This window comes from Cynocephalus volans, chromosome 1, assembly GCF_027409185.1.
Source record: "Cynocephalus volans isolate mCynVol1 chromosome 1, mCynVol1.pri, whole genome shotgun sequence".
Taxonomy (NCBI): domain Eukaryota; kingdom Metazoa; phylum Chordata; class Mammalia; order Dermoptera; family Cynocephalidae; genus Cynocephalus; species Cynocephalus volans.
Genome location: NC_084460.1, coordinates 183,231,914 through 183,247,699, shown reverse-complemented (window position 1 = coordinate 183,247,699; position 15,786 = coordinate 183,231,914). Strand labels below are relative to the sequence as shown.

The 15,786-nt window shown below is 35.6% G+C and overlaps 1 protein-coding gene and 1 non-coding gene across 2 annotated transcripts in view; one reads left to right on the top strand and one right to left on the bottom strand.

Moving 5' to 3' along the window:
• The window catches only part of MORC3 (MORC family CW-type zinc finger 3), a 39,890-nt gene that overhangs the window by 17,372 nt on the left and 6,732 nt on the right, over nucleotides 1-15,786 (bottom strand). Inside the window, exons 2-9 of the mRNA XM_063094191.1 lie at nucleotides 12,297-12,369; nucleotides 10,542-10,674; nucleotides 9,135-9,349; nucleotides 8,367-8,514; nucleotides 6,861-7,008; nucleotides 4,588-4,716; nucleotides 4,174-4,293; nucleotides 1,489-1,586 (exon numbers count right to left, since the gene is read on the bottom strand). Of these exons, the coding sequence (XP_062950261.1) occupies nucleotides 1,489-1,586; nucleotides 4,174-4,293; nucleotides 4,588-4,716; nucleotides 6,861-7,008; nucleotides 8,367-8,514; nucleotides 9,135-9,349; nucleotides 10,542-10,674; nucleotides 12,297-12,369 (1,064 nt within the window). The remainder of the gene's footprint in view (nucleotides 1-1,488; nucleotides 1,587-4,173; nucleotides 4,294-4,587; nucleotides 4,717-6,860; nucleotides 7,009-8,366; nucleotides 8,515-9,134; nucleotides 9,350-10,541; nucleotides 10,675-12,296; nucleotides 12,370-15,786) is intronic.
• Nucleotides 7,340-7,442, top strand: LOC134365536 (U6 spliceosomal RNA). Its single transcript, XR_010022118.1, has one exon. It is a non-coding gene; the product is annotated as a U6 spliceosomal RNA (small nuclear RNA).

Below are 15,786 nucleotides of genomic sequence, written 5' to 3'. Positions count from 1 at the left end.
GATGTACTCTTGTGCTTCCTATCAAGGTTATGTAGCCTCATAAAACCTTTAAGAGTTTTCTGTAAGACTGATACCACTTCTTTCTTAAATGTTTGAATTTAATATGGGGAAGTTTTCTAAAAACTGATTCAATTTCAAAGGTAAGTGTCCATGTCGTCTAAAACAGTGAAAAATTCTTTATGCTACTCCCTTAATGTTTTTGTGTCTGTAAGATCTGTATAAAGTTCTCCTTTTCGTTTTTGATTTGATGATTTGTATTTTCTTTTTCCCTTAATCAGTCTTGCCTTAATCAGATGCACAAAGACTTTACTAATCTTATCAAAGAACAAACTTTTGGCTTTTTGATTATGTCAGTTATCGATTTATTGTCTCTCAGTTCCAAATCCACTCCATGTTCTGGTACTCTATTGTTATTGTTTGGCCGGAGCCCAGTGGCCTACTGGAGGAGCTCCCCATGCACTCTTGAGCCATGCTCTGCCTACCAGCAGTATGCTGCTGGCTCTAGCAGCCCACAACCTCCAGCACATAGGGCAATAATATGGTCTGAATGTGTCCCCAAAAATTCACGTTGTGAACTTAATCCCCAACGCAACAGTGTTGGGAAGTAAAGCCTAGTAAGTGATCAAGTCATGAGGGCAGAGCTCCCATGAATGAATTAATGTAGTTATCAAGAAAGTGGGTCAGTTATCACGACAGCAGGCTGTTATAAAAGCCTGCCCCCTCGTTTTCTCTTCTTACATGCTCACTTCTGCCTTCCACCAGATGGCAGCACCATGCTCTTGAACATCCCAGCCTCTTTTCTTTATAAATTACCCAGTCTCAGGTATCATTATACCAAAAGAAAACAGACTAAGACAGGCACCTTCTACAGACCAGCTCCAGCCCACTCATACCCTTCAGCAATGATGGGCTGCATCTACAATGATGGTCTACATCACTGGCCAGGCCTTCTATTTACCTATTTAAATTATTGACTTATTTTCAAAGTTAATTTTGGAAATAGTTTTATAACTTCTTCTAAGTTAAATTTTTTGCCATCTTGTGGATATTTTTCTATGTAATTACAAAAATGTAATTATATTACAGAATTTTAAGAAAATGGGTAGGTGAGGGGCTTACATAGAAAACACATTCTGGGCCGGCCCGTGGCTCACTCGGGAGAGTGTGGTGCTGATAACACCAAGGCCCCGGGTTCGGATCCCATATATGGATGGCCGGTTCGCTCACTGGCTGAGCGTGGTGCTGACAACACCAAGTCAAGGGTTAAGATCCCCTTACCGGTCATCTTTTAAAAAAAAAAAAAGAAAACACATTCAACCATCTTCTTCCATCCTAGGAATTGAAATCTACTCCATCACAAGTAGTATATTCTACCCTATCTTTACAGATGAAGTACTTCTGAGATTTGTAGAAAATAGAGCACATTTCTGCTTTCTTGGTAATCCATTTCCTACAAATCTCAGTCAATAATTTAAATAGGTAACATACCTGTACTCATTAGTATAGTCGAAATCTTGTTTATTATGAGTTGGCTTAAGGAAATTACACTCTATAATTCCAACTACTCCAACACCCATGTTGTTTGCCTGAAAAAATAAAATGAAATTATCATTTTAAGCATAAGACCTGATGCTCAAAATAATTACCCTTAAATAAAGTTTTACAATTTGTATAAAATATTTTCCTACATTATATCTCATATGATTCTCATGAAATTTACTATTTAGATTTTTTTTCTAGGAGTTAATTCATAAATATATTAGAGCCTTCCTCCAAAACCACTTCCACTGTTGACAAATATCCATTTAGACAAGCATGACTATCTCCAATTTTATACAAGGAAAAAAGGACCACCTCTACTAGGATGCAATTTCTTAGAGGGTAGAAACCACAAATAATTCATCTCAATATCTATAGTCCCTACCAAAGACTCTGGCACATAATATTCCATAAGTTTGCTAGATAAATGTTAAAGTCGTTTACCCAAAATTACACATCCAGTTGCTAATGACAATAAAACAAAAACCTAGGTCAACTGAATTATTTTTTAAACCCTGTTAGAAAAAATACTGAACTCTAAATATGAGCCACATTCTGATTATTTACATGGGATTAACAAGTGTATTTTCTTCACGACTGTAGCTTACTTCTGAGTCTACATACAAAGAAAAAAAGTAAAAGAATGTGTAATTTATAAAATGAAAATTTTCAAAAACACTACTATAGACCAACCCATGCAAATCTAATTACAATCCTGCTCTATTAAAAACCATCAGTGGGGGCCGACCCCGTGGCTCACTCGGGAGAGTGCGGCGCTGGGAGGGCAGCAGCACTCCTGCCACGGGTTCGGATCCTATATAGGGATGGTCGGTTCGCTCACTGGCTGAGCGCGGTCGCGAAAAAGGACAAAAAAAAGAAACAAACAAACAAAAAACCCATCAGTGGTTCCACATCTCATACTGTAAACGATGGTAATAACAAGACACCTTCAATTTGTAGTTCTTATCCACCTTCTTCCCAGCTTCATCTTCCCATCTCTCACTCATTCCTATTCCCCGCTTGTAATATGGTCCAGCCATAGCAAATTTCTCCCTTTATGATGCCATACTTTTCCCTTCCTTTACAGATGTTCCTTCTGCCTAGAACGCCCCTCCCAGACTTTTCAATGCAGTGAAGTCAAACTGAGTCTCATCTCAATCATCACTTCTCTAAGAAGTCTTTTCTGACACACCGAGGATGTTCCACAGTCCCCTCACCAAACTGAGCTCTGAGGGCATGCTCTGTATCTTATCATCTCTTTATGCTGAGCAGCTAGTATAAAAAAACATACCAGGTATCCGATACCTATTTAATAAAATGTTTACTGAGTCCACAGGATGCAAATACAAGGGAACTTCAAAAAGTTTGTGGAAAAATAGAATAAAAAGATCTAGGCCCAGTCCATCATCTGCCAAAGACAAACATTAAAAGTTTGCTTAACAGCCTATTTTTACAAGGTCAAGTTAAACCAGAAATTATGCACAATGCAAAAGATAATTGAAAAAATGGGCTATGTATCTTAGTTAAGTCAGAATCATAAGTGATAAATGAAGAAAAAAGAATTTACATTCTGTAACAGATACATTGTTTCTTTTGAACCCCAAAACAATGAAGAAACAAGTCCTATTACTAAAAACGCATTTCTAATTACCAATGAAATTCATTAACTTTAAGAGCACATTATAGAATATTTCTACAAATATTTCCATAATATTTCTGCAAAAATGAATAATTCCATTATAAATGAAAATTAGCTTTTTAAATAAATGTCACTGGTACCTCATATCACGGTTGCCAGATTTTTGAAACTATTTTCTGAATGAAATTAGTGCTTGCAAAGAAAAGCTCAGAAAAGTTGATTTACTTCTGCAATAATGCTATATTCTGGGCTCATGCCATGTAAAATAGCTCATGAAGCAGAATATTACAACCTCTGTTGAAAAGTATTCAAGATCAATCCACACTATTATATTGTGTAGAGTGCACATCATTCTATAAAGAACTTAGAATAAGATGAATAGAAAATAACCACCAGAGAACTGGAAAACAAAAATGTGCCTAGCCTTAAAAACTTTTAACAAAGTGGATTTTCAGAATCATCACTGTATTCTTTAAAAAATGCATCCCACCCCACCCCAAAAGCCTCTCTATGAAAATGTGTAAAGACAGTTTGACATGGTGGACCGTCTTCATCATCCTACAACAATGGAAGTTGTTCAGGAGAAATTTCTAATATATTTGGGAACTAACTCCAGAAAAGAAAATCACTTATCAGATACCACTTTTTAGGCTGCCTCAGTCTGCACTAATGAAAACCAACCAATTTCATTTCAGTATGTAATAATCACCAGGTCCATATCCATATGCAGTCAAAAGGTGTGTGTGTCTGTTAGGTCCTGGGCAAGTTGTTTAACTTATTCATTAGTCCCAATCTCCTTATCTATAAAATAGGGATAAGATAAATATTCTGGCCCCCTCATAGGACTATTCAGGATCAAATTAAATATTAATATAAAAGTTCAAGTACTATACTAATGTTATTTTTAAAAGATTGACATTTGAATGTCATAGGCAAAAAACACAATAAGATTATTTCACATATTCTACCTTTTATAAAAAATAGACACTGCTTACCCTTAACTGACATCCAACTTTCTCATAACCTTTGATGAGTCTGTTTCTGTGATACATCATTATCCCATAATGATCTTTATTTCTGCAGTTGAATCCAAAAGTAATTCTCACTGTTTTAGTCTCAAAATGTTAAGGAAAATTCTGAACACAACACTTTACTCCCTTTAAATCATCCTTTCTATTTCATTATTTAGTAAGTCCAAAAGTACATAAAGAAGGGCAAAATTGGGAAAGGATTAGAATCCACATCAGGACTTCATTATTTAGTAAGTCCAAAAGTACATAAAGAAGGGCAAAGTTGGGAAAGGATTAGAATCCACATCAGGATAAAAGGGGGAAGGGAGAATAAATAAAAATATGCTTGATTAACATATCTCTACATTATATTTTCATAAAAAGGAAAATAAAGGATACTAAAAATTTGGGTCGATAAACATCACGTTCGATATAGGCCAGGCTCTTTGAAACTAATTGTGTCTTCACTTTCTGTCCACGTAAGATGATCTGCATTCTTGGCTTTAGATATAATATACTGCAGTAAGCCTGCAAAGAAACACAGCAATATTTGTCCTTTCTAAATAGTTATCTACAAATGTGCTCAACATCACTTAGATGTAGATTTAAATAGAAAGCTAACAACTTGCCCTGATGAAAGATCCTTTAACTCTTCAATAAAATAATATATAGCTATGAGTTATTCTGATTTGATTACTGTATTTTTCATTAAAAATAAACTCAGTATACTGTAGTCAGTAAAAATGACTGACAGAAAACAATCTACTGACCTATACAGATGATGATATATCATTGAGTGAAAAAGTTACAAAATAGCACGTGTGGTATGATCTCATTTTAATTTTTTTAAAAAGTATATATATACAAAAAGGGACATTTTCTGAGTTTTCTGTAGATATACTGTTATTATAATTTAAAAAGCAAAAATAAAATAAATTTTATGTAGGCAAAAATAATAAGCAAGTTCTAGTATAAACAAGAGAATAATACAAGATTGACAAGGAAAAAAATTCTAAATAATGCACCCATATATAAGCAGAGTAGACCAGAAGGAAGTAAGCATGTTCTTAAAAATGAAGGAATTTATAATGGAAATAAACAATCACTTTATGTCAGATGATTTATCAGAACGCTTTCTAATGTATTGTGAAACTTGATCAACATACTCTGAATCCCTTCAGTATTCTGAATACTTCGATGTAACGAAAGAAAAATGTTTGATTTTTCTTTCGTTACATCATTATGCATACTTTTATGATCTTTGTTAAACATTATACTGCTTGGTGGCAATGCAAATGTAAAGTCAACAAATCATTTCATAAGGGAAATTGCAAAAAAAAAACCAAGAAACAAAAAAAAAATTGAGGTGTAACAATCAGTGGCCATCAAAATGTGTTTTCATTTCTTAATGCATGAAAGTTAAGATAACTTTAGAAACTTGACCAAACTTCACACCCTAAAACGTGTTAAAACATGCTGGTCTGTGCCTGCCCTCAAGGTATCAGAAATCTCTGAAGTTATAGCATTGAACAATTCAAAAAGGATAGAGAAAAGGTTCAACCCAAAACTAAAACTTGAACATTTCTCTTTTTTCCTGACTCCTGCCTTCAAAAGACATGGTGTTTCGTCATTTATAAAATTCCATAGTGGTATTTTAAGACACTGTACTTAGTAGTGTACTAAAAACCATACCATCTGCTCTGGCTACCTCTGGACTTGCTTCACACTTGAGCAAGATTTTCTTAATAGCTAGGACATACCCCAGTAACACATTAGGCTACATCAAGAAATAGTAAACATCTGACATTGTAATTGCTAGGACTTCAGAAAAAGTTACATGGCAAACCTGTAAATGTCAATACAAGGGCACTTCAAAAGGTTCATGGAAAAATAGATTAAAAAATAATACAAATCTTCCCATGAACTGTGTGAAGTACCCTCATATATCCTCAGTCTGGGGTTAAGAAATAATTTAAGCACAAAAAAAGAAAGCAAAAAGTTAGTGTCACATGTCTTATCAAAGTGACTAAGAAACTCAATATTCCAGCCGGTTAGCTCAGTTGGTTAGAGCATGATACTGATTACACTAAGGTCCAGGGTTTGATCCCTGTACCAGCCAGCTGACAAAAATAAAAAAATTAAAAAATGCAATATTCTTATCATATCAACATTGTTATACTGAGATATTCATTTCTTCAATCTTAAAAACACACCCATTTCTAAGATTAAATCTCAGAGATATTTATCACAAAATCATATTAATGTAGATTACTTATTGTTTATAATATACTGCTTTAGGAGGACAATTAAGGTACATTAGGTGTGTATTCTAGAATATTTAAAAGTTTTTTTTATAAAGGCACTTTGAACGTGGTGTTTTGTGACTGAATTAATCAATATTTCTACTGAACCCAGTATAACTAGTTCAAATAATCTCAGCATATGGTAAAAGAACAAACACTGTTAGACCCGATGACCTCCCAATTAAAAAAAAGGTTTTCTAAGCAAATAAAACAACCAGCGTGGTTGTTTTAATAAGCTGGTTCATGTCTGAGATACTTTCATTCGGTGATCACAGGCAGCCTTCATAACACAAGTGGATACCATAAGCTCTTCTGATAGTTCCATTATTTGATGATTTTTCTCATTCCCACAAAGAGCTGAATACATACCCTCAGGGAATAGTCACTCTCGGGAGCAATTTGGTCCATCCTTTCTTGCTTCTTGTACCCTTTTTTTCCTGTTGTCTCATCTAAATCCTCAGGAATTCTGATGTCATATTTATCCTTTTCGAAATCAAACTCTGTTGCATTTTTGTAGCTGTAAAAATAATTTTTAGAAAAAACCAAAATTTCACAGAAAGATAGGCAAGCAAATACTATAAATCATTAAAAATAAATAAACCTACACATGGTAAATGTCATGGAGGGAAGGTGCAAAAGCAAGAAAAAAAGAAAGGAAAAAAGGAATTTGGGAAGCTGCAAAGATACTGCATTACTCATATGTTGCTGGTGGGAAACAGTACAGCCACTCTGGAAAACAGTCTGGTAGTTTCTTTAAAAACCAAAAATGTAACTACCATATGACCCAGTAATTACACATTGCTGGGCACGTATTTTAGAAAAATGAAGACTATACTTTCAGTGCTCGCTTCAGCAACATTTATACTAAAAAAAACTGGAGCAATACAGAAAAGATTAGCATGGGCCCTATACAAGGAGGACATGCAAATTTGTAAAGCATTCCATATAAAAAACTATTTCCACAAAAATCTATATGTGAATGTTTACAGCTTTATTTGTTACAGCTAAAAACTATAAACAACCCAGATGTCTTTTAACAGGTGAATGGTTAAACACACTGTGGTCCATCCATACAATGCAATACTACTCAGCTAGAAAAAGAAGGAAAACTACTGATACACACAAGAACCTGGAAGAATCTCCAGAAAATTATGCTGAGTGGCAAAAAAAATAACCAGAGGTTTCATATTGTATGATTCCATTTATATAACATTTTTGAATTAACAAAATTACAGAAATAGAGAACAGATTAAAAGCTTGCCAGGGACTGGAGGGAGTGGGGGTAGGAGAGAAGTGAATGTGGCTACAAAAGGGCAATATGAGGGACTCCTATGATGATGAAAGTGTCCAGTATTTGACACATGCAATGTGTCACGTGCCAATATCCCATCAATATCAGTAGCACTACTGTACTACAGTTTTGTAAGGGTACATGAGATCCGTGTATTATTTCTTATAGCTGTACGTGAATCTACAGTTATTTCCAAATAAAGCGTTTAGTTAGGGGAAAAAAACAAACAACAAAGACCTCCAGAAGGAAGAGGGGCAGGGAAGTGAAAGCAAAAAGAAGAAAAAAAGAAAAGAAGAGAAAAAGGGAATTCAGAAGGTTAGAAAGGCACAAGTTTTAAAGTTCTTTAGTCTTTATTCCTGCCTGTGGCTGAGTACGTCTTAGATCTCTCAATATTACACATTAATCCTAAATTTTAAAACTTTCATTTGCAAAGGATTTTATTCTCACAAGGATAAAGGACTACAAACTTCAGCAACACAAAAATCTCATCTATATTACTTTTCTTACCACATGCTATATCAAAGTAATGGACAAAGAAATATCACTTTCCTAATGGTCAACAACTAGCTGAGGTTTACATTTACCTTCTAAGATTCCAAATGATGATCCTTGTTCCCTTCTTACTCATAATTGCATCAAGTTCTGCCAGTAATTTCTGTTCCGCAGAAAAGAGAGAATGTTCCAGAATTGCAGCAAGGCTTGCTTTTGATTCTGCTAAATTAATCATCTGTCGTACATCCTAAGTTAAAGACTTAAATCACCAACATATTTTCACAATTATAATATGAAAACCAACTCTAATAAATATTAAACAGAAAAAATATTTCCTAAATTACTTTGAGTTTTAAAATGGCAGTTCAATTTTAAATGAACACCAAGAAGGATAAAAAAGTGAGCAAATTTATATTACTCCTAACTAATTAAATGCTTTCCAGTATTTCTATGTGTTTATACAGAAGGCATTTTCTTAAAGTTATCTTGCTTTTCATGGTTATTAGCAAAATGCTCAAGCCAGACCACCAAAGTCTTATTACACCACAATAAGCCTGAAATAAAGAGGGGAGTTACGAGCAGTTTAACAAAAAATGCTACCACTTTATGTCGAGAATTTGCACAATTCCAACAGAGAAGAGAAAGGGACAAACCCTTAGCCTCAAATTTATACAATTCCAACAGAGAAGAGAAAGGGACAAACTCTTAGCCTCCAGTGTAGGGTAAAGGCAGTGGATAGAGACAAGAACTGGAATAGGTATGATTAAAAAACAAGAACTTGGAGGAAGGCAAAAGGATAGAATGTTTCAGAATATTTCTTCAGTTTCTTCACAGCTTCTATTTCAAAATCAAAAGGATATGGTGCTTGTTGAATGACACTATCGGGACAACAACATGTTCTGCTTTTATGACTTCCAAGTAGGTCTGAGATAAGAAGCCCACACTCATGCTCTCTCCATTTTTGGTAAAAACAATTGCATCTTTACCCAAACGCATAGAACCTGACTTGAAGCCATTCCCATACAATCCAACTGGAACATGACCATTCATGGTGACTTTGTCACTGAAGCCAAAGCTAGAAAGAAAAGAAAGGTTTTAAAAATAAAAACCTATTTTTTTTTTTTTTAATTCAGTAAGTGTAATACTAAGTAAAAAATCCTCAGTTCAAATGCGGGCCTCACATCCTTCCCAGCTGTCTAATGTTGAGCAAATTAGTTTTAAACTACCTTGATATATTTCCTCATCTCTGAAATGAGGAAACCAAATTTGTATCACAGAAGCACAAAGATTACAGGTACTAACACAGGAGCTCACTGCCTGGCACACCCTGGCTAAATGGCTGTTATAACTTGGGCTCCTGGGACACTGAGATTTCACTCCATGAATCTTTTCCTCTAAGTGTAAATGCTTGTCTTATTCTCAGCAAGCCTACTGTATGTAGTATGATTAATGGTGGCGTCAACTCTGACTTTTTGGCAGCATAAGGAATACTTAAGGGACAATAGAAAGGCTACTGCTTCCAAATTCTCCCTCTGCCCTACACCTGTACTATGTACCTCAGTTTCTATTTCAGGCACATTTGGATTCATATCAACATCCTGTTCTGTGACTATAGAGCACAAGACCTTATGGCTGCTTTATGCTACTTCCTCACTCTCAATCCCTTTAAAGTTACTCTCCCTTCCCCTCTAAAAAAGTGTTTCTAGTTTTAACCAGTATTTCTAATAAAACTTATTTACACTCAAGTATAAATAACTGATAGCAATGTGCTACAGCTCTAAATAGATCACACTATGGGTGTAGCATTTCATGTTTAAAAAAACAAAAACTAAGAACAATAAGTATGACACACACAACCCTTCAACTAGGTAAAAGCAATGACTTTAAGAAATGTGGCGGGGCCGACCCCGTGGCGCACTCGGGAGAGTGCGGCACTGGGAGCGCAGTAGTGCTCCCACCGCGGGTTCGGATCCTATATAGGGATAGCCAGTGCGCTCACTGGCTGAGCGCGGTGCAGCCGGTCACAAAAAGACAAAAAAAAAAAAAAAAAAAAAAGTTTAGCTCTGAGTTTTTGGGCCGGCCCGTGGCTCACTCGGGAGAGTGCGGTGCTGATAACACCAAGGCCCCGGGTTCGGATCCCATATACGGATGGCCGGTTCGCTCACTGGGTGAGCGTGGTGCTGACCACACCAAGTCAAGGGTTAAGATCCCCTTACCGGTCATCTTTTTAAAAAAAAAAAAAGGAAATGTGGCACATTTTTACATACCTTAGCATTTTATGTAATTTATCTGAAGTCATACCATTCCCATTATCAGTGAATGTCAAGCATATATGATCATTTATTACTGTTTTGTCAATCCATATCTGTTTAGCATTCACATCAGGATCATAAGCATTATCTGGAAAAAAAAAAAGATTTTAGAAAGCTTGATTTTGCATTGTAAAGAGCAATTAGTTCAGAACAATACTGTAACAAGCAATAGAATACCATATTTCAAGACAACTTTAAAAGCTTCAATTTTTAAGAATCCCTAATATTTGAAAACACAAACTAAACCGCATCCTGCTATATATTATTCACTGACTATTACAGAACTAACACTTTCCAAAGCCCTCCATGTTAAATAGAGAGTAAAGACTGGTACACACTACACTAAAGAAGTGTGAAGGAAGAAAAATCACTGCACTACATAGATGATTAAGGGAGGGACTAGCCTGGCTATAAAAGAAACTGAGAGTTGGGTGTCAACTAGCACTACAAGTTGACATGGAAGGTACACAATAGTTACTAAATAAGAAGGCAGTATCATTTTCTGCTAAGCTACATATGTAGATGCAAGATTTATCTTCCATATATTTCTTCAAATAGTGGCCCTTTTCAGTTTAATCAAAATATCTGGTGGCTTTTACACTTTTACTTCTGTATACTTCCCCATTTAACTTCCTTGTTTAGCACACATTTCTGTCAGAATAGGTAAGTATGAAGGAATACATAAAAAAATGAAAAATATTTGAACAGTTGGCAGTAATAAAATCAACTCATGAATGACCTAAGATCCATCTGACTATTCCCTGAGTGAAAATCTCTCTTGAGGTATATTTCGAAGTCCTTATTATAATATAAATAATGGTTTTCAAACTATCCTTCCATAAGGCAGCCTACAATTAAATAATTTTTTTTTTTAACCATTTCAGGAAAGATACTGTTTCATAAAAACTTTAAATTTTGACACACCACAAAGAGCACCATAAAAATTATGGGTAGCTCCTCTAGGCTGCCATAATAAATAATATCCATGAATAGCTGTAATGTTGTAACAGATTCACTCTAGGGTTTTACACACCTTAATAGCATACGTTAGCTAGAATACTTTGGAAAATCCAACTATACCAAAGAAAAGAAATGTGCTCAAAAGTTCCTTCTTTTCTTTCTTGCACATCTTTAAGATAGGACCTTCCTTCATGAAGAATCTAAAGTATACCTAAACTATATCTTTAAAATATTCATGTGTATAAATTTTTCCAAGAAAAATCATGATCAGCAATGCAAATATCACCACAACCCTATCTCTTTTCTCATGTTCATTTTAAATACAATCCTAAACCTTAATCATCCTATCTACCGAAGGAAGAATTTACTATAAAAAATCTAATATAATCCTACTAATATCAGAAAAATAAACCCACTCTGTATGTTACACATACTTTTGTACTAGTAATCGTTATAATTCTCATTTTTTACTTTTATAATCAGAATAAAAACATTTTCAATATAAATGCTTTATGAACTTAGCAAATTAAATCCTAAATGCTATGAAATACTTGGGTAGTATTATAGGGAAGAATGAGCAGTAATTAATCTGACATCCATTTGAACAGTAGTTGTTAAGCAACTTTTACCACTAATGTTATCATTCAAGATACATTTGTTTTTTTTAAAGTGTATTTGTATATTATTTTTAAATTTTTTTAAACTACAATTGCAAGAAACAGATGGTATATGAAATGTCAATTTACATACCTATTAATTCAGCAACTGCACTGAACGGCCAAGTGTGACTAGTAGAATTTGTATGTAAAAACTTCGGGCAAAGCTGAAACAAAACAACGATTCATGTATATTAATTCAAGTCTCTTCAGAACAGAAACCAAAAGTAAAATTTTGTCCCCATGTTAAACAACAGAGACCAAACAAAAATGACTTAGCAGCTTGCTCCAGGATTTATCTGGAAGATATAACCTAGAAGATAATATTCCTGGAATATAAGGCTGGGAACCAACTGAACAGTTTACTCATTAAGATTTGTTTTAAGGGCTGACCCATGGCTCACTTGGGAGAATATGGTGCTGATAACACCAAGGCCAAGGGTTCGGATCCCTATATAAGGATGACTGGTTAGCTCACCAAGTCAAGGGTTACGATCCCCTTACCGGTCATCTTTTTTAAAAAAAAAAAAAGAAAGAAAGAAAGAAAGAAAGAAAAGATTTGTTTTTAAACCCTGGACTCCTTGTGTCCAATCCCAGCTACCTACCTTGCATGTAGGTAGCAGCCAAAGCTACCTTTGACCCAGCCAAAGCCCTAAAATCCTATAAACACCATTTCCTAATCTCCCTACTTTGAGACACAACTAAGATTTTGTCAAGGGGGTGTTTTCTCCTTAGCGTATTGGGCCTAATAAACTAAGCTTTGCTTTATTAACAGGCATTTCTGGTGGTTTCTTGGAGTCAATATTTGACACTCTGACTTTATATTATTTACACTATGTTCATTATATAGTAGTTGAACCCTTGGCAGTGGAATAGCATACATCTATAAACTCTTTAAATGTTAAATAATAATTCCAATTGTTATTGGAATAACAATTGCAATAGCAATATTGCAATAACAATAACTTAGCCTGAGGATGCCTCCCTACTTGACTTCTCACTTAAAGAACTGCAACCTAACCTAGTACACAGATCTAATTTAAGAGTATACTCCTGTAAAAAAAAAAATCTGAGTCTCTGTCAATTACAGTAGCTGAGCTTCAGTCAAATCCTAGGTGGCCAACTGAGTCAAATAAGGCAAAACTCATAGCTGTAACAAACTAAACTGTCTCTGTACCTCACTTCTGTTTTCTGTACATAAATCTGCCTAAGCAGGTTGCAGACCAGAGTTCTTAGACCCTATTTTGGTTCTGAGGGCTGCTGGATTCATGAATGCTCTTTCCTCAATTAAACTTTGCTAAATTTAACTTGTCTAAGGTTTTTCCTTTTAACACAATACAACAAACCATCTTGATTTCCAAGGCTTTTATGTCTGATTTTACTCACAGTAACAATGTATGAAGAATATGCCAATCATCCTCATGCTATAGGGGACTCTCTAAATTCTTGAGCAATGTAGGTATCAAATGATAAAACTGTACAGATGGTTTTAAAAGGCCAAGGCTTGAAATTTTGAACATGCAGAAAATTTCCATGCATTTTTTTGTGTTCATTTTTGACAGATCCTCTCATATTTAAGGAAAAGAAAGGGGAGCAGCACTTTAAGGGTTTAGTATGAAGAGCCCTAGAAATATGATTAGATTACAAATCAAGCCAACCGAATTTGTAGTGCTCACCTTCTATCACAAGGTGTCAGACAGGTCTACTTTTCCTCTGTCCACACTTGCTTTTATTTTTAAATTTTTTGGTGGCTGGCTGGTAAGGGAATCAGCACCATGCTCTCCCATCCACGCCTGCTTTTACACAGACAACCCCTAAGTGTTCCTTTACCATTAGGTTGAAGTACACATGTGAGAAAAGGTATCCCATTGAAGACTGGTCTCCAAACTACAGTACATGCAATTTGGACTTTCTATGACATACACTACGTAATATGGCATACATCCATGAAATATGGAGTATACGTAATTCAGACTTTCTAAAACATATATCATTAACAGTTTTTAATGAAAATTAATTTCCAGATCTTTGTCTTGTACAAGAAACCTTTATTCAAATTAATCTATGTAAGAATACGCCAGTGGTGAGCCATCAGGAAGATTTTCCTGTCCCAACCTCTCCCCTTGCACAAACATCATTCTACCATTTACAAAAGAATGACATACTCCTCACCCATTCTAGATCTTACTATGGGGCTTGGTCGTGGGGTGTAAAACCTCTGGCTACCAAACAAGGAGAGGAAGATTACTCAACTACCATAAACCCTCAGAGCTTCTGTCTTTGCTACATTTTACGAGGGGTGTTCAAAAAGTTCATGGAAAGATTCATATTATCTTTTGATTCTCTTCTTCCAGAAGTACTTTCTGAAGTACCTTCATAGCATTTCTGTTAGAAGTGAAGTCTACAGTTAGAAATGGAGTATTTTGGCCCACGTTGCAATACTCTGAATTTAGATGTAAGGTATAATGTGGTGGCGGCAATGTCAATTTTCATTTAATAACTTCATTCTATACACGGACTTCAAATTGACATGGTACACATCACTCTTGAGTAAGAGTCCCAAAAACCTAAGAGAGAATCAGTAAAAAATAATGAATGCTAAGCTAAACAGTGGCTTTTCGGGTTAAAGAAAAAAAAAAAGATAAACACAAGCAATTATTTTCAACTATTCTTAATACTCATCCTTAGAACACGTCCTTAACTGGAAAAATACCCTTGCACAGTCAAGAAAATGAAATACACACACACGCACACACGAAGCAGACATAAAGTGTATGATCTTGGGCAATAAGCTTAACCTCTGTGCCTCAAGTTTTGTCTGTAAAAATGAAAATACCAGCTCCCCAAGCTGTAAAGAGAATTACATGACTTATTATTTGTAAGTGCTCAGAAGAATGCCTGGAACTTTATAAGTGTTTGTTGGCCGGGGGGCAGGGGGAAGCAAGTATCCATTTAAAGGTGGAACTGAGCTCATATAAGTATAAGGAAAATCCTCAATGGCCTCAGGTAAAGGAACTAAAAACCAAAATCAGATTTGAAAATGGGGATGCACTGGTGATTAGAATGGGGTACTTAACTGGACATAAGATTTGTTTTTTTTACTCAGCCAGTGAGTGCACCGGCCATTCCTATATAGGATCCGAACCGCGGCGGGAGCGTCGCTGCGCTCCCAGCACTGCACTCTCCCGAGTGCGCCATGGGCTCGGCCCAAGATTTCAGTTTTAATAACGACTCAGGGATAGGAGGTTTGGCAGAAGAGAAGCATGCAAATACTTCGAGGTAAATGCCTACACTCCTCATCCCCAATAAAAGAGTAGGACTGGGGTAGGAAGGATCCACCTTATCGTAAGCTTACCTATTTTGGTCTGGACTCTATGTCCAAAAAAAAAAGTATAACATGAAGATATGTAAGAAGAGGCATACCAGGCCGGCCAGTGGCTTACTCGGAAGAGTGCGTGCGGTGCTGATAACACCAAGGCCACAGGTTCGGATCCTATATAGGGATGGCCGGTTTGCTCACTGGTTGAGCGTGGTGCTGACAACACCAAGCCAAGGGTTGAGATCCCCTTACCGATCATCTTTAA